This window comes from Tarenaya hassleriana, unplaced genomic scaffold (assembly GCF_000463585.1).
Source record: "Tarenaya hassleriana unplaced genomic scaffold, ASM46358v1 Cleome30, whole genome shotgun sequence".
NCBI lineage: Eukaryota > Viridiplantae > Streptophyta > Magnoliopsida > Brassicales > Cleomaceae > Tarenaya > Tarenaya hassleriana.
In genome coordinates this window covers 637,331-651,211 of record NW_010966178.1, presented here as the reverse complement: position 1 = coordinate 651,211, position 13,881 = coordinate 637,331, and the positions used below count along the sequence as shown (strand labels likewise).

Genomic DNA, 13,881 nt, shown 5'->3' with positions numbered 1-13,881 from the left:
TAACATGCTTTGGCTGAATGTACGCACCATAACTAGATATTTTCTTCCGAACAAAAAAAAGGAACGACATTTGGCTAGTTATAAAGAAATGATTTCTCAATTTCTTTCGAAAAATGATCATAATATCCAATTTGGATAGTTAAACCGGTGAAATGCGTATGCAAAGCATCTGTCCCGTCCTGAATTCGAACTTTAAATTGGGGAAAATGACGTATATTCTAATCACATGACTTGTTACTAGTCCCGATATTAGTTTGGACCTGGGTCCGGAACACCGATTACAAAAAATGATCCTCATCCATCAATTAGAAAGGTTTTATTGATTTTACAAAAATGAACGACTTTATAAAATATGTTCTCTCATAGCACGCATTTTTTCTGTCAGAGATTTTTTTAAAGCATGGGGGGTCCGTCATGTACGAATCATATTATCGGGTCAATTTGAGATAACCCAATAATAGTGGGGTCATAACGATATTTCCCATAAAAGTTTTCTTATCCTTAAACCCATAATTCCCACTGTTCCGGCAAAATCATTGTCCCATGGAGTCACTCCTCCAGGCCTCTTCGTCTCTGTGGCCTCTGAGACCTAGAATCCATGGCCGAGATTCCATCTTCAACACGCCTCGCTTCTTCTTCTTTCATACATTCTCCCGCAGAGGATCGAAATCTCTTCCGGTGATTGCTGCGGCGAGGAAGAAGAACAAGAAGGACGACACTCATAGCTTTGTCTCCAAACCTGACGAAGCCACTGGTCCTTTTCCTGAAGCCGTTCTCCTCAAAGAAGTTAGCGTTTCTACACTCTTTTCTCCCATTTTGTTTAGGAAAAGTTGAGGAATTTAACGTTTCTCTCTGAAATTTCGTTGCTTTAATCGGTTTCTTTTTAGTCTTAGGTTAGGTTGGAGGATTCTAGACGAGAATTATAGAAATCTCTGTTTTAGTGACGAGTCTGGGTAGAAACTAGAAAATCGTTTGGTCCCCAATTCAGGTGAAGTTTGGGCTTTAGAGTTAACCGAATCTCATCGGTTCCAAGATTAGTTTATATTGTTTTCATGCATTTCGGGTTCAGATTTGATGCTTTACTCGTTTCTCTTTGCCATTTTTGTTTATTCTCCTTGCAGAAAAGATTACAGGAGGATGGCAAACTAGCTCCCGAGTTTGCCGATGCTGAAGAAAGTAAGTCACTTTAAGACAAAACATTTTTTTTTTGTTGTTGTTGTGCGAATTAGGGTGATGTTTCTTTTTGCTCATTTTACAGAGGAGCTATACGAGTTTTTGGACCTCCAGCTTCAGAGCGACTTGAACGAGGAAAGACGTAAGTCTCTTTTCTGTGTTCTTTTGTCTTCTCCGGAAGCTTTCTTTATGTGTTGCAAGAACAATGTTTAGTTTGAACTGATGAACCAATCTCTTCGTTTATCAATTGAATCTGTCATTGTCCAATCCAAATTCAATACTGATGAACCGATCTCTTTGTTTATCAATTGAACTGATGAACCAATCTCTTTGCTAATGTCCTCTTTGTTAGTAGGGGGGTTACCCTTTGGAATGTGTTCAAACATTTGACCTGCTGATGATACACAGTCTTCTTGGAGATTTATTAGATGTATAGCGTTAACATATTTCTGCAGTTACTTTACTGATTTGTTTTCACTCTATTCTGTATGTACAGAGCGGCACTATGAGGTGGTGTATCTGATTCATGAAAAATACGCGGAGGACGTAGAGAGTGTCAACCAGAAAATACAAGGTAACGTTTCCTGTCTGTCTTTATGTTCCTTCGCATGAATGTGCCTGGTGGTACTTGTTTGGTTAACTTGAATCTAAACCCTGAAACCTGTAACCTGTCTTAAGAAGCTGCATCATATTAAGAAAAGAAACTCGATGAAATTGGGTGTGGTTTATGATATTCAGATTTCCTGATGGAAAAGAAAGGGAAAGTATGGAGATTTAGTGACTGGGGAATGCGTAGGCTAGCATACAAGATACAGAAGGCGGATTATGCACATTATATACTGATGAACTTTGAGATGGAGGCAAAGTACATAAACGAATTCAAGAGCCTGTTGGATAAAGACGAAAGGGTGATTAGACATCTCGTGATCAAACGGGATGAGGCCATCACTGAGGACTGCCCTCCCCCGCCCGACTTTTACAAGGTCCGTGCAAGTGAGGATGATGATGAGTTTGATGATTATGATGAGTTTGAGGATGATGAGGAGTTTGAGGATGATGAGGAGTATGAAGAAGAGGACGGTGATGTTATGGTTTTATATGAAGATGAGGAAGAGGTGGGTGTTGGGGCCGGAAGAGAAAACCGGACTAGTGTAAAAGCGGGTTAAGGTGCAGAACTGTTGGAGTGGATCCACACATAGTCTAGTAGGTGTTATGTTATTAGGTGCTGCTTTACCCGGTTAAGCTGCAAATGAAAGCTGGTTCATTTGGTTTTGGTTTTGGTTTGGGTATTAAACCGGATTCGTTTGAACACAAAAGAATTGCCAGTTCAGAGAATATATATATATATATATATATATACAGTTTCGTTGTTGGTTGATAATAATGATATTTTTTTTTATTGTTTTCCATTTGCAAATCTTATGTTTTAATAAAAATAAATAAATAGATCAATGTACACAATACAATAAGATCAAAATGCCAAACTCATAATGGATGTTAAAGAACATGAAAAGAAGGCCACAACTGCAAAAGAGGAATAATACTAGGGCCTGAGATAAAGATTGCTTCCCCCAAAACTATAAATGTTCTTTGGAAAAAAAACTCATAGCACAACAAAAAAAAGGCTTTAATAATAGTAAGTAGTGAGGGAGGTGGTGGGAAATGGTGGAAGTGCAAAGCGTAGTAGGGGTGGTGGTGGTAGCAGTAGTAGTAGTGTTGATGAACGTAGAAAGAGCCGCAAGTGCAATGGAGGAGTGGAATTGTACTAAAGACGAGGGATTGTTGGAATTTGCGCTGAATTTGGAGTATATGGAGGCGGAGTGGTTTCTGAATGGAGCACTGGGGTATGGTCTGGACCAAGTTGCGCCGAACTTGGCCATGGGAGGTCCCCCTCCCTCGGGTGCCCGCATTGCCAATCTCGACCCTTTCACCCGCGATCTCATTTCTCAGTTTGCTTTCCAAGAGTTTGGCCACTTGAGGTAAACCCTCCTCTCCCTCTGAACCACATCTATCAAACTTTTTTATGTACATATATATAGAACATCATCAGGGCAATAAAGGAGAGGGTGAAAGGGTTTCCAAGGCCACATATGGACTTGAGTGGAGGAGCATTCGCCAAAGTGATGGATGAAGCCTTGGGGATGACATTGGTTCCTTCGTTTGACCCTTACTCCAATCCCATCAACTTCCTCCTTGCTTCCTATTTGGTCCCTTACGTTGGCCTCACTGGTTATGTCGGTTCTCTTCCTAACCTTCAGTGTCCCTCCTTCCGGAAGGTGCCCTTCTCCTCTCATCTCCTCTTCCTCCTGAAACTGGGTAATATCTTCTTACACACTGACAGATTTTTTTTGTATTGGGTTTAGTTGGTGGGAGGACTGTTAGCAGTAGAATCGGGACAGGACGCGGTGATAAGGGAAATGTTGTACGAGAAGGCACGGCTCAGAGTGGTACCATATGGAGTAACAGTTGCTGCATTCACGAGCAGAATATCGAGCCTTAGGAACAGATTGGGAAAGGCCGGCAGCTCCAAGGACGAGGGACTCATCGTAGAAAGAGAAGGCAGAGTGAGGGGGAATGTGCTGGTAGGGGACGAGTTCTCCCTCGCTTATGCCAGAAGCCCTGAAGAAATCCTGAGGATAGTGTATGGAAGTGGGAATGAGAGTGTTGTTGGTGGCTTTTTCCCTCGTGGATGTGACGGCAAAGTCGCCCGCTCTTACCTGCCCCCCGCTCTACACTGATTACTTGCTCTTACTAGGCTTGGACTCGTGCGAATAAAAGAGACGCTCTTTTCACTTTCTTGGTAAAAATCTTCGTCTTTACCGTTGGGAGAATCAGCGGACTGAGAACATCTGTCCTGGTCTCACTTGATACAAAAGAGAACACAGCATAAAACACTACCGCTACCACTAACACAGCAGCACGTACATCAAATATAAACTACATGAAAAAACCCCTTCTTCCTTCATCCACAACCCTTCTTTTGTTTCGAAATGTATTTCACATTTTCAGGAAGCAGGGTCTCAACTCCGCAATTTGTGCCTAACAACTCTGGATCGTGTCAAGTTTGAGCTACCTCTTCGATGGCCTCTCATCATCATCATTGTCTTTGTCATCATCATCATCATCATCATCATCATCATCATCATCATCATCATCATCATCGTCATTGGCAGCTCTCTTCCGCTTGGGTGGTGGAGCCTCAGATTTCCCAGGAACATCATCGCCCTCTTCTTCATCCTCTTCATTGATGTCATCTTCCTCCACACCATTCTCATCCTCAGGTTCAAAATCACTCGCATCTTCTTCGTCTTCCGCCCGAGCAACCGGCCTCACTAGGTACTCTGTCCCTAGATCCTCCTTCACGTTCCATATGTTCATCACCACCACACCACATGTTTTCCATTTAGATATTTCAAGCAAACAATTCTAACGCATTACAAAAACAAGTATACATATGGGCATATTTCGCTTAAATGGATCAATGAAATCATCAAACACACTCATATGATACATGCATAAAATTCAACTTCTCTCATTTAGTGAGCAACCAAACAGAGCAAGTAATTACCACTAGAATTTTCTTTGATTCAGAGGAAATATACAGGCAGACACACGGACACGAGCCAAGCCAAGAAATAAAACAGGTATAAGGCGTACTTTATAGTACAACAGCCCAGGAAAGTTCCAAGATTTTCCTCCATTTTCGTCTGATCTAAACTTGAGTTCATGTTTCCTGGTTTTCTAAGCAATAGAACAGAAAAATGTGTAGCCTTTTGACAGTTTCTAAGAAAATTTACCCACTTTCCCTTGTTTTTAAGACCAAAGAAAGGGTAAAGCCTGCATTGGGGTTCAACAGGTCGGTTAAAATTTCAGCAGAAGCAAGAAAATTTTCAGGGGATTCATAGCTTCTTGTAACTACATATAAGGTAATAAGGTCCAGTCTACTCCCACGAAAAAGTCGGTCTCTTTTTTCAATGAACAGCATAATTTGAAGCTAAAGAGGCGCATAAAACCCTAGATCTAGAACTTTTGCATCCTAAACCAATTTATGCAGGAGAGGGGGAAAAAACGGACGGAAGAAGCTGACACCTATTAGATTCAAATTTCACTATCATACCTCTTCTTCACCATCGTCTTCATCGTCGTCGTCGTCGTCGTCGTCGTCGTCTCCATCGCCATTCTCGTCACCTTCTTCCCCCTCGTCGTCTGCCGATTGTATCGGCGGCCCACCGGAGGAGTGCCTCACCTTCATCACATCTCTGTCATCGTCGCCTTCACCATCTATTTCCTCATCATCGTCGTCGTCTTCGTCTTCATCTCCTTCACTTCCGTCTTCGCCGCCGTCGACTTCTTCTCCGCTTTTTGATTCTTCATCAAAGTCGTCATCGCTGCTCAGAACCTGAACCTCAGGTTCCTCCTTGACCTCTTTACCATCTTCAATTAGCGTCATCTTACCACAGAAGAAAAATTCTCCCAGAAAATTCGTAACTTTTTCGATAGAGAAGGGGAGTGAGGGAGAAAGAGAGAGAGTGGCGAGTGGCGAGAAGGTTCGACCAACTCTAGCAGAGAAATCTAATCTCAGCCGTTCAGTATGACATTCACGCGGATGGATGACATGGCACCGGAGAACACAACGTGGTTTTTGACTTTTGTCCAGAGGAATGATATTCCGTCCCGTCGCACCTCTGCGGCGGTGCCGGAGAATCTATCTATATCTATTAATAAAGATGTTTAAAGTATTGTGATGAAACCACGTCATCATCCTATGTGACACATTTTCAAATTTTGATTGGTTTATATGGTTTACAAATTTATGGTATTGTATTGACATATAAAATAATCAATAAATTGAATTAGTTTTATATATTAAATTAAATTTATGAGAAAATTATGTTTAAATTTATTTTTATTTTTCTCACATAAAAATCTATATCTATGTTTTATTTTTATATATTAAATCTATATATATTAATAATTGTAACTTATGTGAAAATAAAAAACAAACTTTTGTATTTATTTTATTTTTATTTTTCTCACATAAAGATATTTTTTTGTTTTATTTTTATATATTAAATCTATATATATTAATAATTGTGTTTAAAGAGATTTAAAAAACTTATGTGAAAATAAAAAACACACTTTTGTATTTTACGTTAATGATGATTTTAATAATAATTTATGTTATGGTGTAATAAAAAGTATGAATAATGAATGATAATATTAGAAAATATTTTAAGTTACGGTAATTGGAAAGGTATCAAATAATAAAAAAATATTAATATAGATTTTAATTTTTATTCTCTCTTGACACATGTGCAACCGATAAGTCACTTCCACTTACCTATATATATATATAAAATTTGCTTCCTTCCCATCTTCACAGCTTTTATGTCATGTCTTTTGCATATAAATTCGAAATAGATCATGAGAAAACAAACCCATCGAACAGATAAGAGCAGCAACTCGGAATGCGAACACGAGACCGAGGTTTAAGATGACATGCTTCCGATGATGGCAGAGAAGATGGAAGTGGAGGAATTCGTGTCGGAATTATTCAAAGGGTTTAAGATGTTAGTTGATGCTGACAGATATCTAATAACGCCCTACAGTCTGAGGGTAACCTCTGCGATAGTGGCCATCCAAGAGGTGATGAGCATCGATGATGCGGAGGCTATTTATGGTCAGAGAAGAGAAGGAGACATTGACAGAGATAGAGCTCTCAACTAGATCCAATTCTGCATTCTCATGGTGAGGCCGAGTCTCGGTATGATGGATGATGTCAAACTTGGTTCGAGAAAGCAATCAGCCAAGTACTCTCCTCCTCTCTTGATCAACAACCCCTCTCCCCTTAACAGGAGAGGAGTGTATGCTACTCATTAGGGGTGGGCACGGATCGGATATCCGGAGTTTTTCAGATATTTGTATCCGTATCCGATCCGTACAAATATCATATTTTGTTATCCGTATCCGATCCGTAGTTTTCGGATATCCGCAATTTCGGATATTCATAAAAACTACGGATATTTGTGAATATCCGTATCCGACACAAAAATAATAAAAAAAAAATTAAATTAAAAAACTAAAACAAAAATAAAATATATAATCAATCAAATTCAAAATACATAACATAAACATTCTAAATCAAACCAACAACAAACATAATCATAATTCATCGAATACAAATATATGTAGCATATGTTGAATCTTCATGAAAAATCTGTTTTATTCTTTTTTCTTTCCATCATTGTTCTTATTTTCGTCCTTTTATCATGTCTTCTTAGACCGAATATGTCCATCATCCGTCTTGTTCCTCTCCAATTCCTGATCTATCCGAAAATAACTCCGTCGGTCTATTTGATCTCTCTCTCTCTCTCTTGAATCGTTTACTTATATAGAGAGTAGTTTCCATGGAAATCTCAAGAACGAGCAACAACATAAAGAGAGAAATGTTGGAACCTGAAAAGAGAGAAAGAGGCGAATCGGCAATGGGGCGTGGAGGATTGGGGAGGACGGAGGTGGGGAAGCACCGCCGGAGGAGAGCGGAGCGACGGAGCTCTCGTAGCGGCGGAGGTAATGGCAGAAGAAGAGAGAATTAGGGAAGACTGCGAGAGAGAGAGAGTGAAAGCGGCAGGAGAAGAACTCACATTTCACAAAACCCTAACTTAAATTTTTTTTTTATAAAATTACCCTTACATATAAACTAATTACAAAATTAGCCATATATTATTAATATTACTAAAAAGTACGGATCGGATCGGATATATCGGATATTTTTATTTTGATATCCGTATCCGATCCGTATCCGACAAATATTTTGAAACCAATATCCGTATCCGATCCGTGGATTCCGGATATCCGAATTTTCGGTTCGGATACGAATCGAATAACGGATCGGATCGGTTTTTTCGGATATTATGCCCATCCCTACTACTCATCATCTATTTTTTATGTATCTTTTTTTACATAAATTGTTGTGACAGTGTATATTATATAAATCCACAATCCATAAGATTTTATTATAATGCAAGTATTAATCAATCAATCACATACATACATACATACATACATACATACATACATACATACATACATGCATACATACATACATATATACATACATACATACATATATACATAATATATTATATAAACAGTATAGTTTTTGAAAAATTATATTAATTAATTTTTTTATATACTTATTTTGACACAATATGTATAATATTAGTTCTAATAACAATTGAGATTTTGATTGATATATTAAAATTAAAATGTATTAGAAAAATTTTAAATTTAAATAATTGGATAATTCTTTTAATATATGATTTTATTTAAATGTAATTTTATGTCAATATATGTTTAATGTGTTTAATTTAATAATATATTAACAAATAAAAAAGATAGAAGAATAAATTTAAAATAAAATGAAATTCACGCGACACCACCAGATCTGATAGAATAAAAAATAATGAGAATTTGAAATTCATATTTTAACTCGAACTTAACAGGTGTTTCACAAATGACTGACGTACCATCCGTAGCGGAGATGGAGCGGCGAGAGGTAGCGACATGACTTTCTGGGTGTGCAAGCAAGGATTCGATTCCAAAGTAATCGAGAGAATCTTCGAGAATTAGAATTCGATGGTGAGATATGGTTGAGATTGTCAAGCCGGACGATCCACATGCAAGAATGATCGATTTCTATTTTAAAGTCAAAATATCCATAATATTTTTTCTGAGTTCATGATAAAGATAAAAAAGTTATATATTTATTATTTGTAAATGTTTATTTGTTATGGAGACTACGCCGCAGAGATTGTAAAATTATTCTTTTTATTTTTTCCAAAGCAAGTTGAATGAAAATTATTCTTATTATTTGTAAATATTTGTAAACGAAGAGATTTTATAAAGAAAAACAAATTGAGATAAAGACTTGCAAAGTATTGATAGTATCGAAGAAAATGAGTTACAAATGAGAAAACTAGATGATGAAGATTTTCATCCATATAGTTCTGCTGCTCAACTAATTTTTCCGTTCTTTTTTTTAACGAAGTGACCTTGATTTGTTTTGATTCTTACCATTTTTAGGGATTTTTTTGGTTGTTTAAATCTAAGTTTCCATTTAATTTTCTTTTCTCTAGAAAGCGGGTGGTACAAGTTAACAATGAACGGTTGAAGTTTGAGATTATCACCATATTATCTCGAAGAAACATTTAACTATTTGATTTCACATTTTTAAATTTGGTATTTTATTTTTGGATTCCGATTTCACAGCTATATATTATTTCAATTATGCTTTGGTATAACTTTATGATTATAGAATTTTTAATGGGATACTTTTAAAATTACATTAAGGAAATGATGTTGACACAAAACTAGAGATAAAGGATGAACATAAATATATATTAATTAAATGATTCTAATTGATTCCAATATACAATTAGAATCATTTAATTAATATATATTTTTATAATATAAGATAGGCATTCATTTTATCCATGAGACCTAAAAATAATATATTATCCATGAACCATAATCCATGAGACCTAAAAACAATATAAGAGAGGCATTCATTTTATACCTATCATTTTATACAACCAAATGATATTTTTATAAGGCTTAATAATTTTCATTGTAATTTATCATTTTTTTAATTAGAGAGGGGACATGTAGCCCCACCCTTCACAATATAGATATGCCACTGGCCATAATGCATATTTGTTTTCATGGAGTGCATTTTTTATAATGTTTTATGTGACATATGGTCTAACAAAAATGTATTAGATGTAAAAATATTTTTTTGAAATTTACGATTTGTTTGTTCGAATATTATTTGTTTCACTTATTTTTCTAAATCAGATTTTATTATGATAGATGGTTTTGATATAGTCCTATAAATCTATACAAGTTGTTCTATCTATGAACTCAAACTTAAGAGATATAAAATTTGCATCTATTGTTTTTGGTCATTAGATTTTTGAATATAATTGTATTATTTGATAGTGCCTTCTACAAAATATTCATTAAAGTAAACAATAAACTTTTAAAATGATTAAAAATTATTATAAAATTAAATTAAAAAAACGTTTTTAATAATTTTAATTAAGTTATGGGTAGTGGGTAATTAAATAATAGTAAATACATATGAAAGAGAAAAAGCTTGAGCCGCCTCCTTCTCTTCCGTCGTCGCAGCAAGAGATCGATATATAATCTAAGAAGAATTAAGAGAAAGCGAGCAGTGGGTCTATATCGAGAAGAAAGTGAACAATATAATGTTGATTTGAAAATAAATAATTTTACATATTATTTATATATCTATATAATAAAAATATTCATATCAATACATTCTACAAAAAATATAATAAATTTGAAATATGTTAAACTATAGATGTAAAACTAAATATCATCAAATATATAGATTTAATAATTTTAAAAACGAATCATAACTACAATATTTAATAATATCATTTTAATTAGTAACTTATTACAAAAAAATTTGTATAGATCCGGAAAACACAGTGAGAACCCAATAACAAATCAATGACATAAAAATTAAACATACGATAAATCTATTTTTATTAAATAGTAAACAATAATGGTTTTACAATATTTAAAATTTATCGATAAATTCTGCCTACATTAAAAAAATCATTTATATCATTTTACAATATTTATATTAACAAATTTTATAAAAAAAAAATATGAAACATATTCATCGCAATGCATAGAGAAAGACACATATCTTTAATATATAATGAATATTGATGATTTTACAATAATTTTATATTATTGATATAGTTTTATTCTATAATAAAAATAATAATTTATTTAATTTTTCAAATTATATAACAATATATTTCAAAAACATAAATGAAATATAATGAAGAATAATCCGCGCATCGCGCGGATCCTTATCTAGTAAATAAAATAAATGAGGGAAAATCGCCAAAAAAACTCTTTACTCTTCAAATATCGATAAAAAAACTCTATTTTTTTATTATAAAAAAATCCTGTACATTTACGTTTTAGCAGAAAAATATATATACTTTGTAAATATTAATAAATTCAACTTCACCCCCGAATATCGTTAAAATTCAGATGAAAGTATGAGGTGGCAACATTAAAATGCCACATAATCTGATATGTGGCTGCCATGTAGACTATAAACCGAAATTATTAACCAAATTAAAAATTACATCAAACCGAATCTAATTTCTAAAAATCTATCATTTTAAATTAAAATCATTAAAATCACCTTCCAATCTGAAAAACGACGGACCAAAGCCCTAATCCTAAAAAACATTTTGCATAGCTTCCTTAAAGTCTTCACCTGTGTCATTTTATACACAGTGGAATGTTTTCCCAATAAATTATCGACATTCGAAGACTACATAATTTTTTTTGCCATTTTCCCAATAAATTAAAACAATTTATCAATTATTATCTTTCTTTCGTGGGAGTCACGCGTGAGGCACGTGAGAGAGATAAATGGGCCCTAGATAAGGCCCGTTTAGGCATCCTGAAACGATCCGAAAGTCAACAAATATTTCTAAATGTATATGCATACATATTCATTATAAAAATAATTACAATGTACAAATAAAAACAAAAAATAGATGGATTTTAACGTAATCCAACACACCACAAGACTGGAATATATATATTTATAATTCGGAAATTCACTGGATCTTTGGTCCGACTACATCTCCCAGAGGACCAGAAAAACCCAGGTGAATACTCTTCTCCACGCTTCGGTTTGAACCCAGAGTGAACTTTGTATGTTCTCTCACCACTAGATCATCTAAACTTGAGTTGTCATATATATTAATATATATATATATATATATATATGTACAAAAGCATTTTAAATGATTCTAATGAACTATTCGACAAGGTAAAATTATTCCGAGGATATGTCGATAGCGACGGCCGCTAGACCTTATAACATCTTTTATTTATATATAAAACTACTGAAAGGAGGAGAAGACACGTGTAAAAAATATATTTATATATATGTATTTAATGTTAGAAGTTAATGTTAGTCAATGAAAGAGCAAAAGACTGCTAAAATATTCTGGAATGAAAATACATGAACCAAATAAAATTTCTAAATAGACAACACCATTCCCAATAGATATTTAATATATTAATTTATTTTATTTTAAAAGTTTACTGACTTTGTTGTGTATATATATTTCTATATATATATATATATAAGTACAGTTACTCCCAAAGGAGTGACACGTGTACAAATCCATTTCTTAAAAGAATGAATTTTTCAGTCAATACTGTGAAATCTATTTAATCTATTTAATTGTCCTAATTTTTATAATTACATTCATTTCCATTCTCATTCATGTATCCACGTTATATTCTATTTTGTTTTCAAATCCAAGACATTGCATTAATGCATTCTATGTCAATTCTATGTTTCTTTCATCTCACGTTCTTTTTTTACTTTTATAATAATATTATATGTTATATACTTTTTAACCTGTTTTTTTAATTAAATGTGTCGATATATATATATATATATATATAATACGACGTTTACCAAACATAAAATATATAATCATGTTTGGTTTATAATTATTGAAATAATGATCAAGTAATATATTTGTTTTCTTTAATTAAATATGACAGATATTTTTTGGTAATATAATATTTAGTAAAACATGAAATATGTATTTGACGGGAGAATGACATTTGTCTATATATATTTTTTTTTAAATTCTTCTTATTCTAACTCAAATAATTAAAGTCAAAATTAAATAAAGTATATTTTAAACTCTTTAGTTATAATAATTAAATAAATTCAATAAAAGGTGTTAATGTATATCTTTTATTTATATATAAAACTACAGTTTGTGAAAGGAGGGAAGACACGTGTAAAAAATATATTTATATATATATATATATATATATATATATATATTTAATGTTAGAAGTTAATGTTAGTCAATGAAAGAGCAAAAGACTGCTAAAATATTCTCCAGAATGAAAATACATGAACCAAACAAAATTTCTAAATAGACAACACCCTTCCCAATAGATATTTAATATATTAATTTATTTTATTTTAAAAGTTTACTGACTTTGTTGTGTATATACATTTCTATAGAGATGTTCATAACCCAATCCAATTAGTTTTGATGTTTTATAATTTTAACGTTGTTCCTTCGGTGTATTCAATGTCTTTAAATATATTTAATTTTTCAAATTACACCTCTCTATTATCATCATCATCATCCCTATTTTATTCAATATCTTTAAAATGTATTTAATTCCCTTAATTATTATATCCCTAATTTTTCTAATTACATTCATTCTTACTAGCATCCATGCATCACGGTATTCTCTATCTTTAAAGAAGTATTTATTAATATAATGTTTACATATTTTTGTGCCTATACAAGGTGTGCTCTTCACAAATTCATTTTGCATATGTCGTTTCACATCAAAATCTACAAAAAAAAACCACTACAAAAGTTGCAAAATCTAAATCTCTCTCTACGATCTCCCCTCTTCTCATAGCCCCTGCAGGAGAAAATGTTTAATTAGACTATTTTTCTTGATTTCTAAGTCTTTCTTGACTTGTATGGTTCATACGAATTGGTTCTGCGATAATGGTAGAGCACTTGAACGACGATTTTTATGTTGGTTACCGGAGAATAGGGGGAGGTGGATGGTGGCTGTTGTCGTGTTCTACAC

The 13,881-nt window shown here is 33.6% G+C and overlaps 4 protein-coding genes across 5 annotated transcripts in view; 3 read left to right on the top strand and 1 right to left on the bottom strand.

The window, feature by feature from the left end:
• Positions 1 to 514: 514 nt before the first annotated feature.
• LOC104820318 (30S ribosomal protein S6) lies at positions 515 to 2,576 on the top strand. The gene is made up of 5 exons (XM_010550712.1): positions 515 to 786; positions 1,122 to 1,176; positions 1,259 to 1,315; positions 1,670 to 1,747; positions 1,912 to 2,576. The coding sequence occupies exons 1-5, from the start codon at positions 544 to 546 to the stop codon at positions 2,337 to 2,339; spliced, it is 861 nt and encodes a 286-aa protein (XP_010549014.1). The 5' UTR covers positions 515 to 543; the 3' UTR covers positions 2,340 to 2,576.
• A 79-nt stretch (positions 2,577 to 2,655) lies between these two features.
• LOC104820319 (desiccation-related protein PCC13-62) lies at positions 2,656 to 3,965 on the top strand. The gene is made up of 3 exons (XM_010550713.2): positions 2,656 to 3,152; positions 3,224 to 3,449; positions 3,537 to 3,965. The coding sequence occupies exons 1-3, from the start codon at positions 2,836 to 2,838 to the stop codon at positions 3,909 to 3,911; spliced, it is 918 nt and encodes a 305-aa protein (XP_010549015.1). The 5' UTR covers positions 2,656 to 2,835; the 3' UTR covers positions 3,912 to 3,965.
• An 89-nt stretch (positions 3,966 to 4,054) lies between these two features.
• On the bottom strand, positions 4,055 to 5,809 carry LOC104820317 (nucleolin-like). 2 transcript variants are annotated; one of them, XM_010550711.2, is made up of 3 exons: positions 5,291 to 5,809; positions 4,336 to 4,530; positions 4,055 to 4,302 (listed from the first exon to the last, which is right to left on the bottom strand). In XM_010550711.2, exons 1-3 carry the CDS (start codon positions 5,621 to 5,623, stop codon positions 4,243 to 4,245), a joined length of 588 nt encoding a protein of 195 aa, XP_010549013.1. In that variant the 5' UTR covers positions 5,624 to 5,809; the 3' UTR covers positions 4,055 to 4,242. The 2 variants fall into 2 exon arrangements, with proteins under 2 accessions (XP_010549013.1, XP_010549012.1); XM_010550710.1 differs by having other exon boundaries at positions 4,055 to 4,530; positions 5,291 to 5,807.
• Positions 5,810 to 7,658: 1,849 nt separating this feature from the next.
• LOC104820442 (agamous-like MADS-box protein AGL103) overlaps positions 7,659 to 13,881 on the top strand; it is an 11,537-nt gene continuing 5,314 nt past the window's right edge. Inside the window, exon 1 of the mRNA XM_010550885.1 lies at positions 7,659 to 7,743. Coding sequence (XP_010549187.1) covers positions 7,659 to 7,743 — 85 coding nt within the window. The remainder of the gene's footprint in view (positions 7,744 to 13,881) is intronic.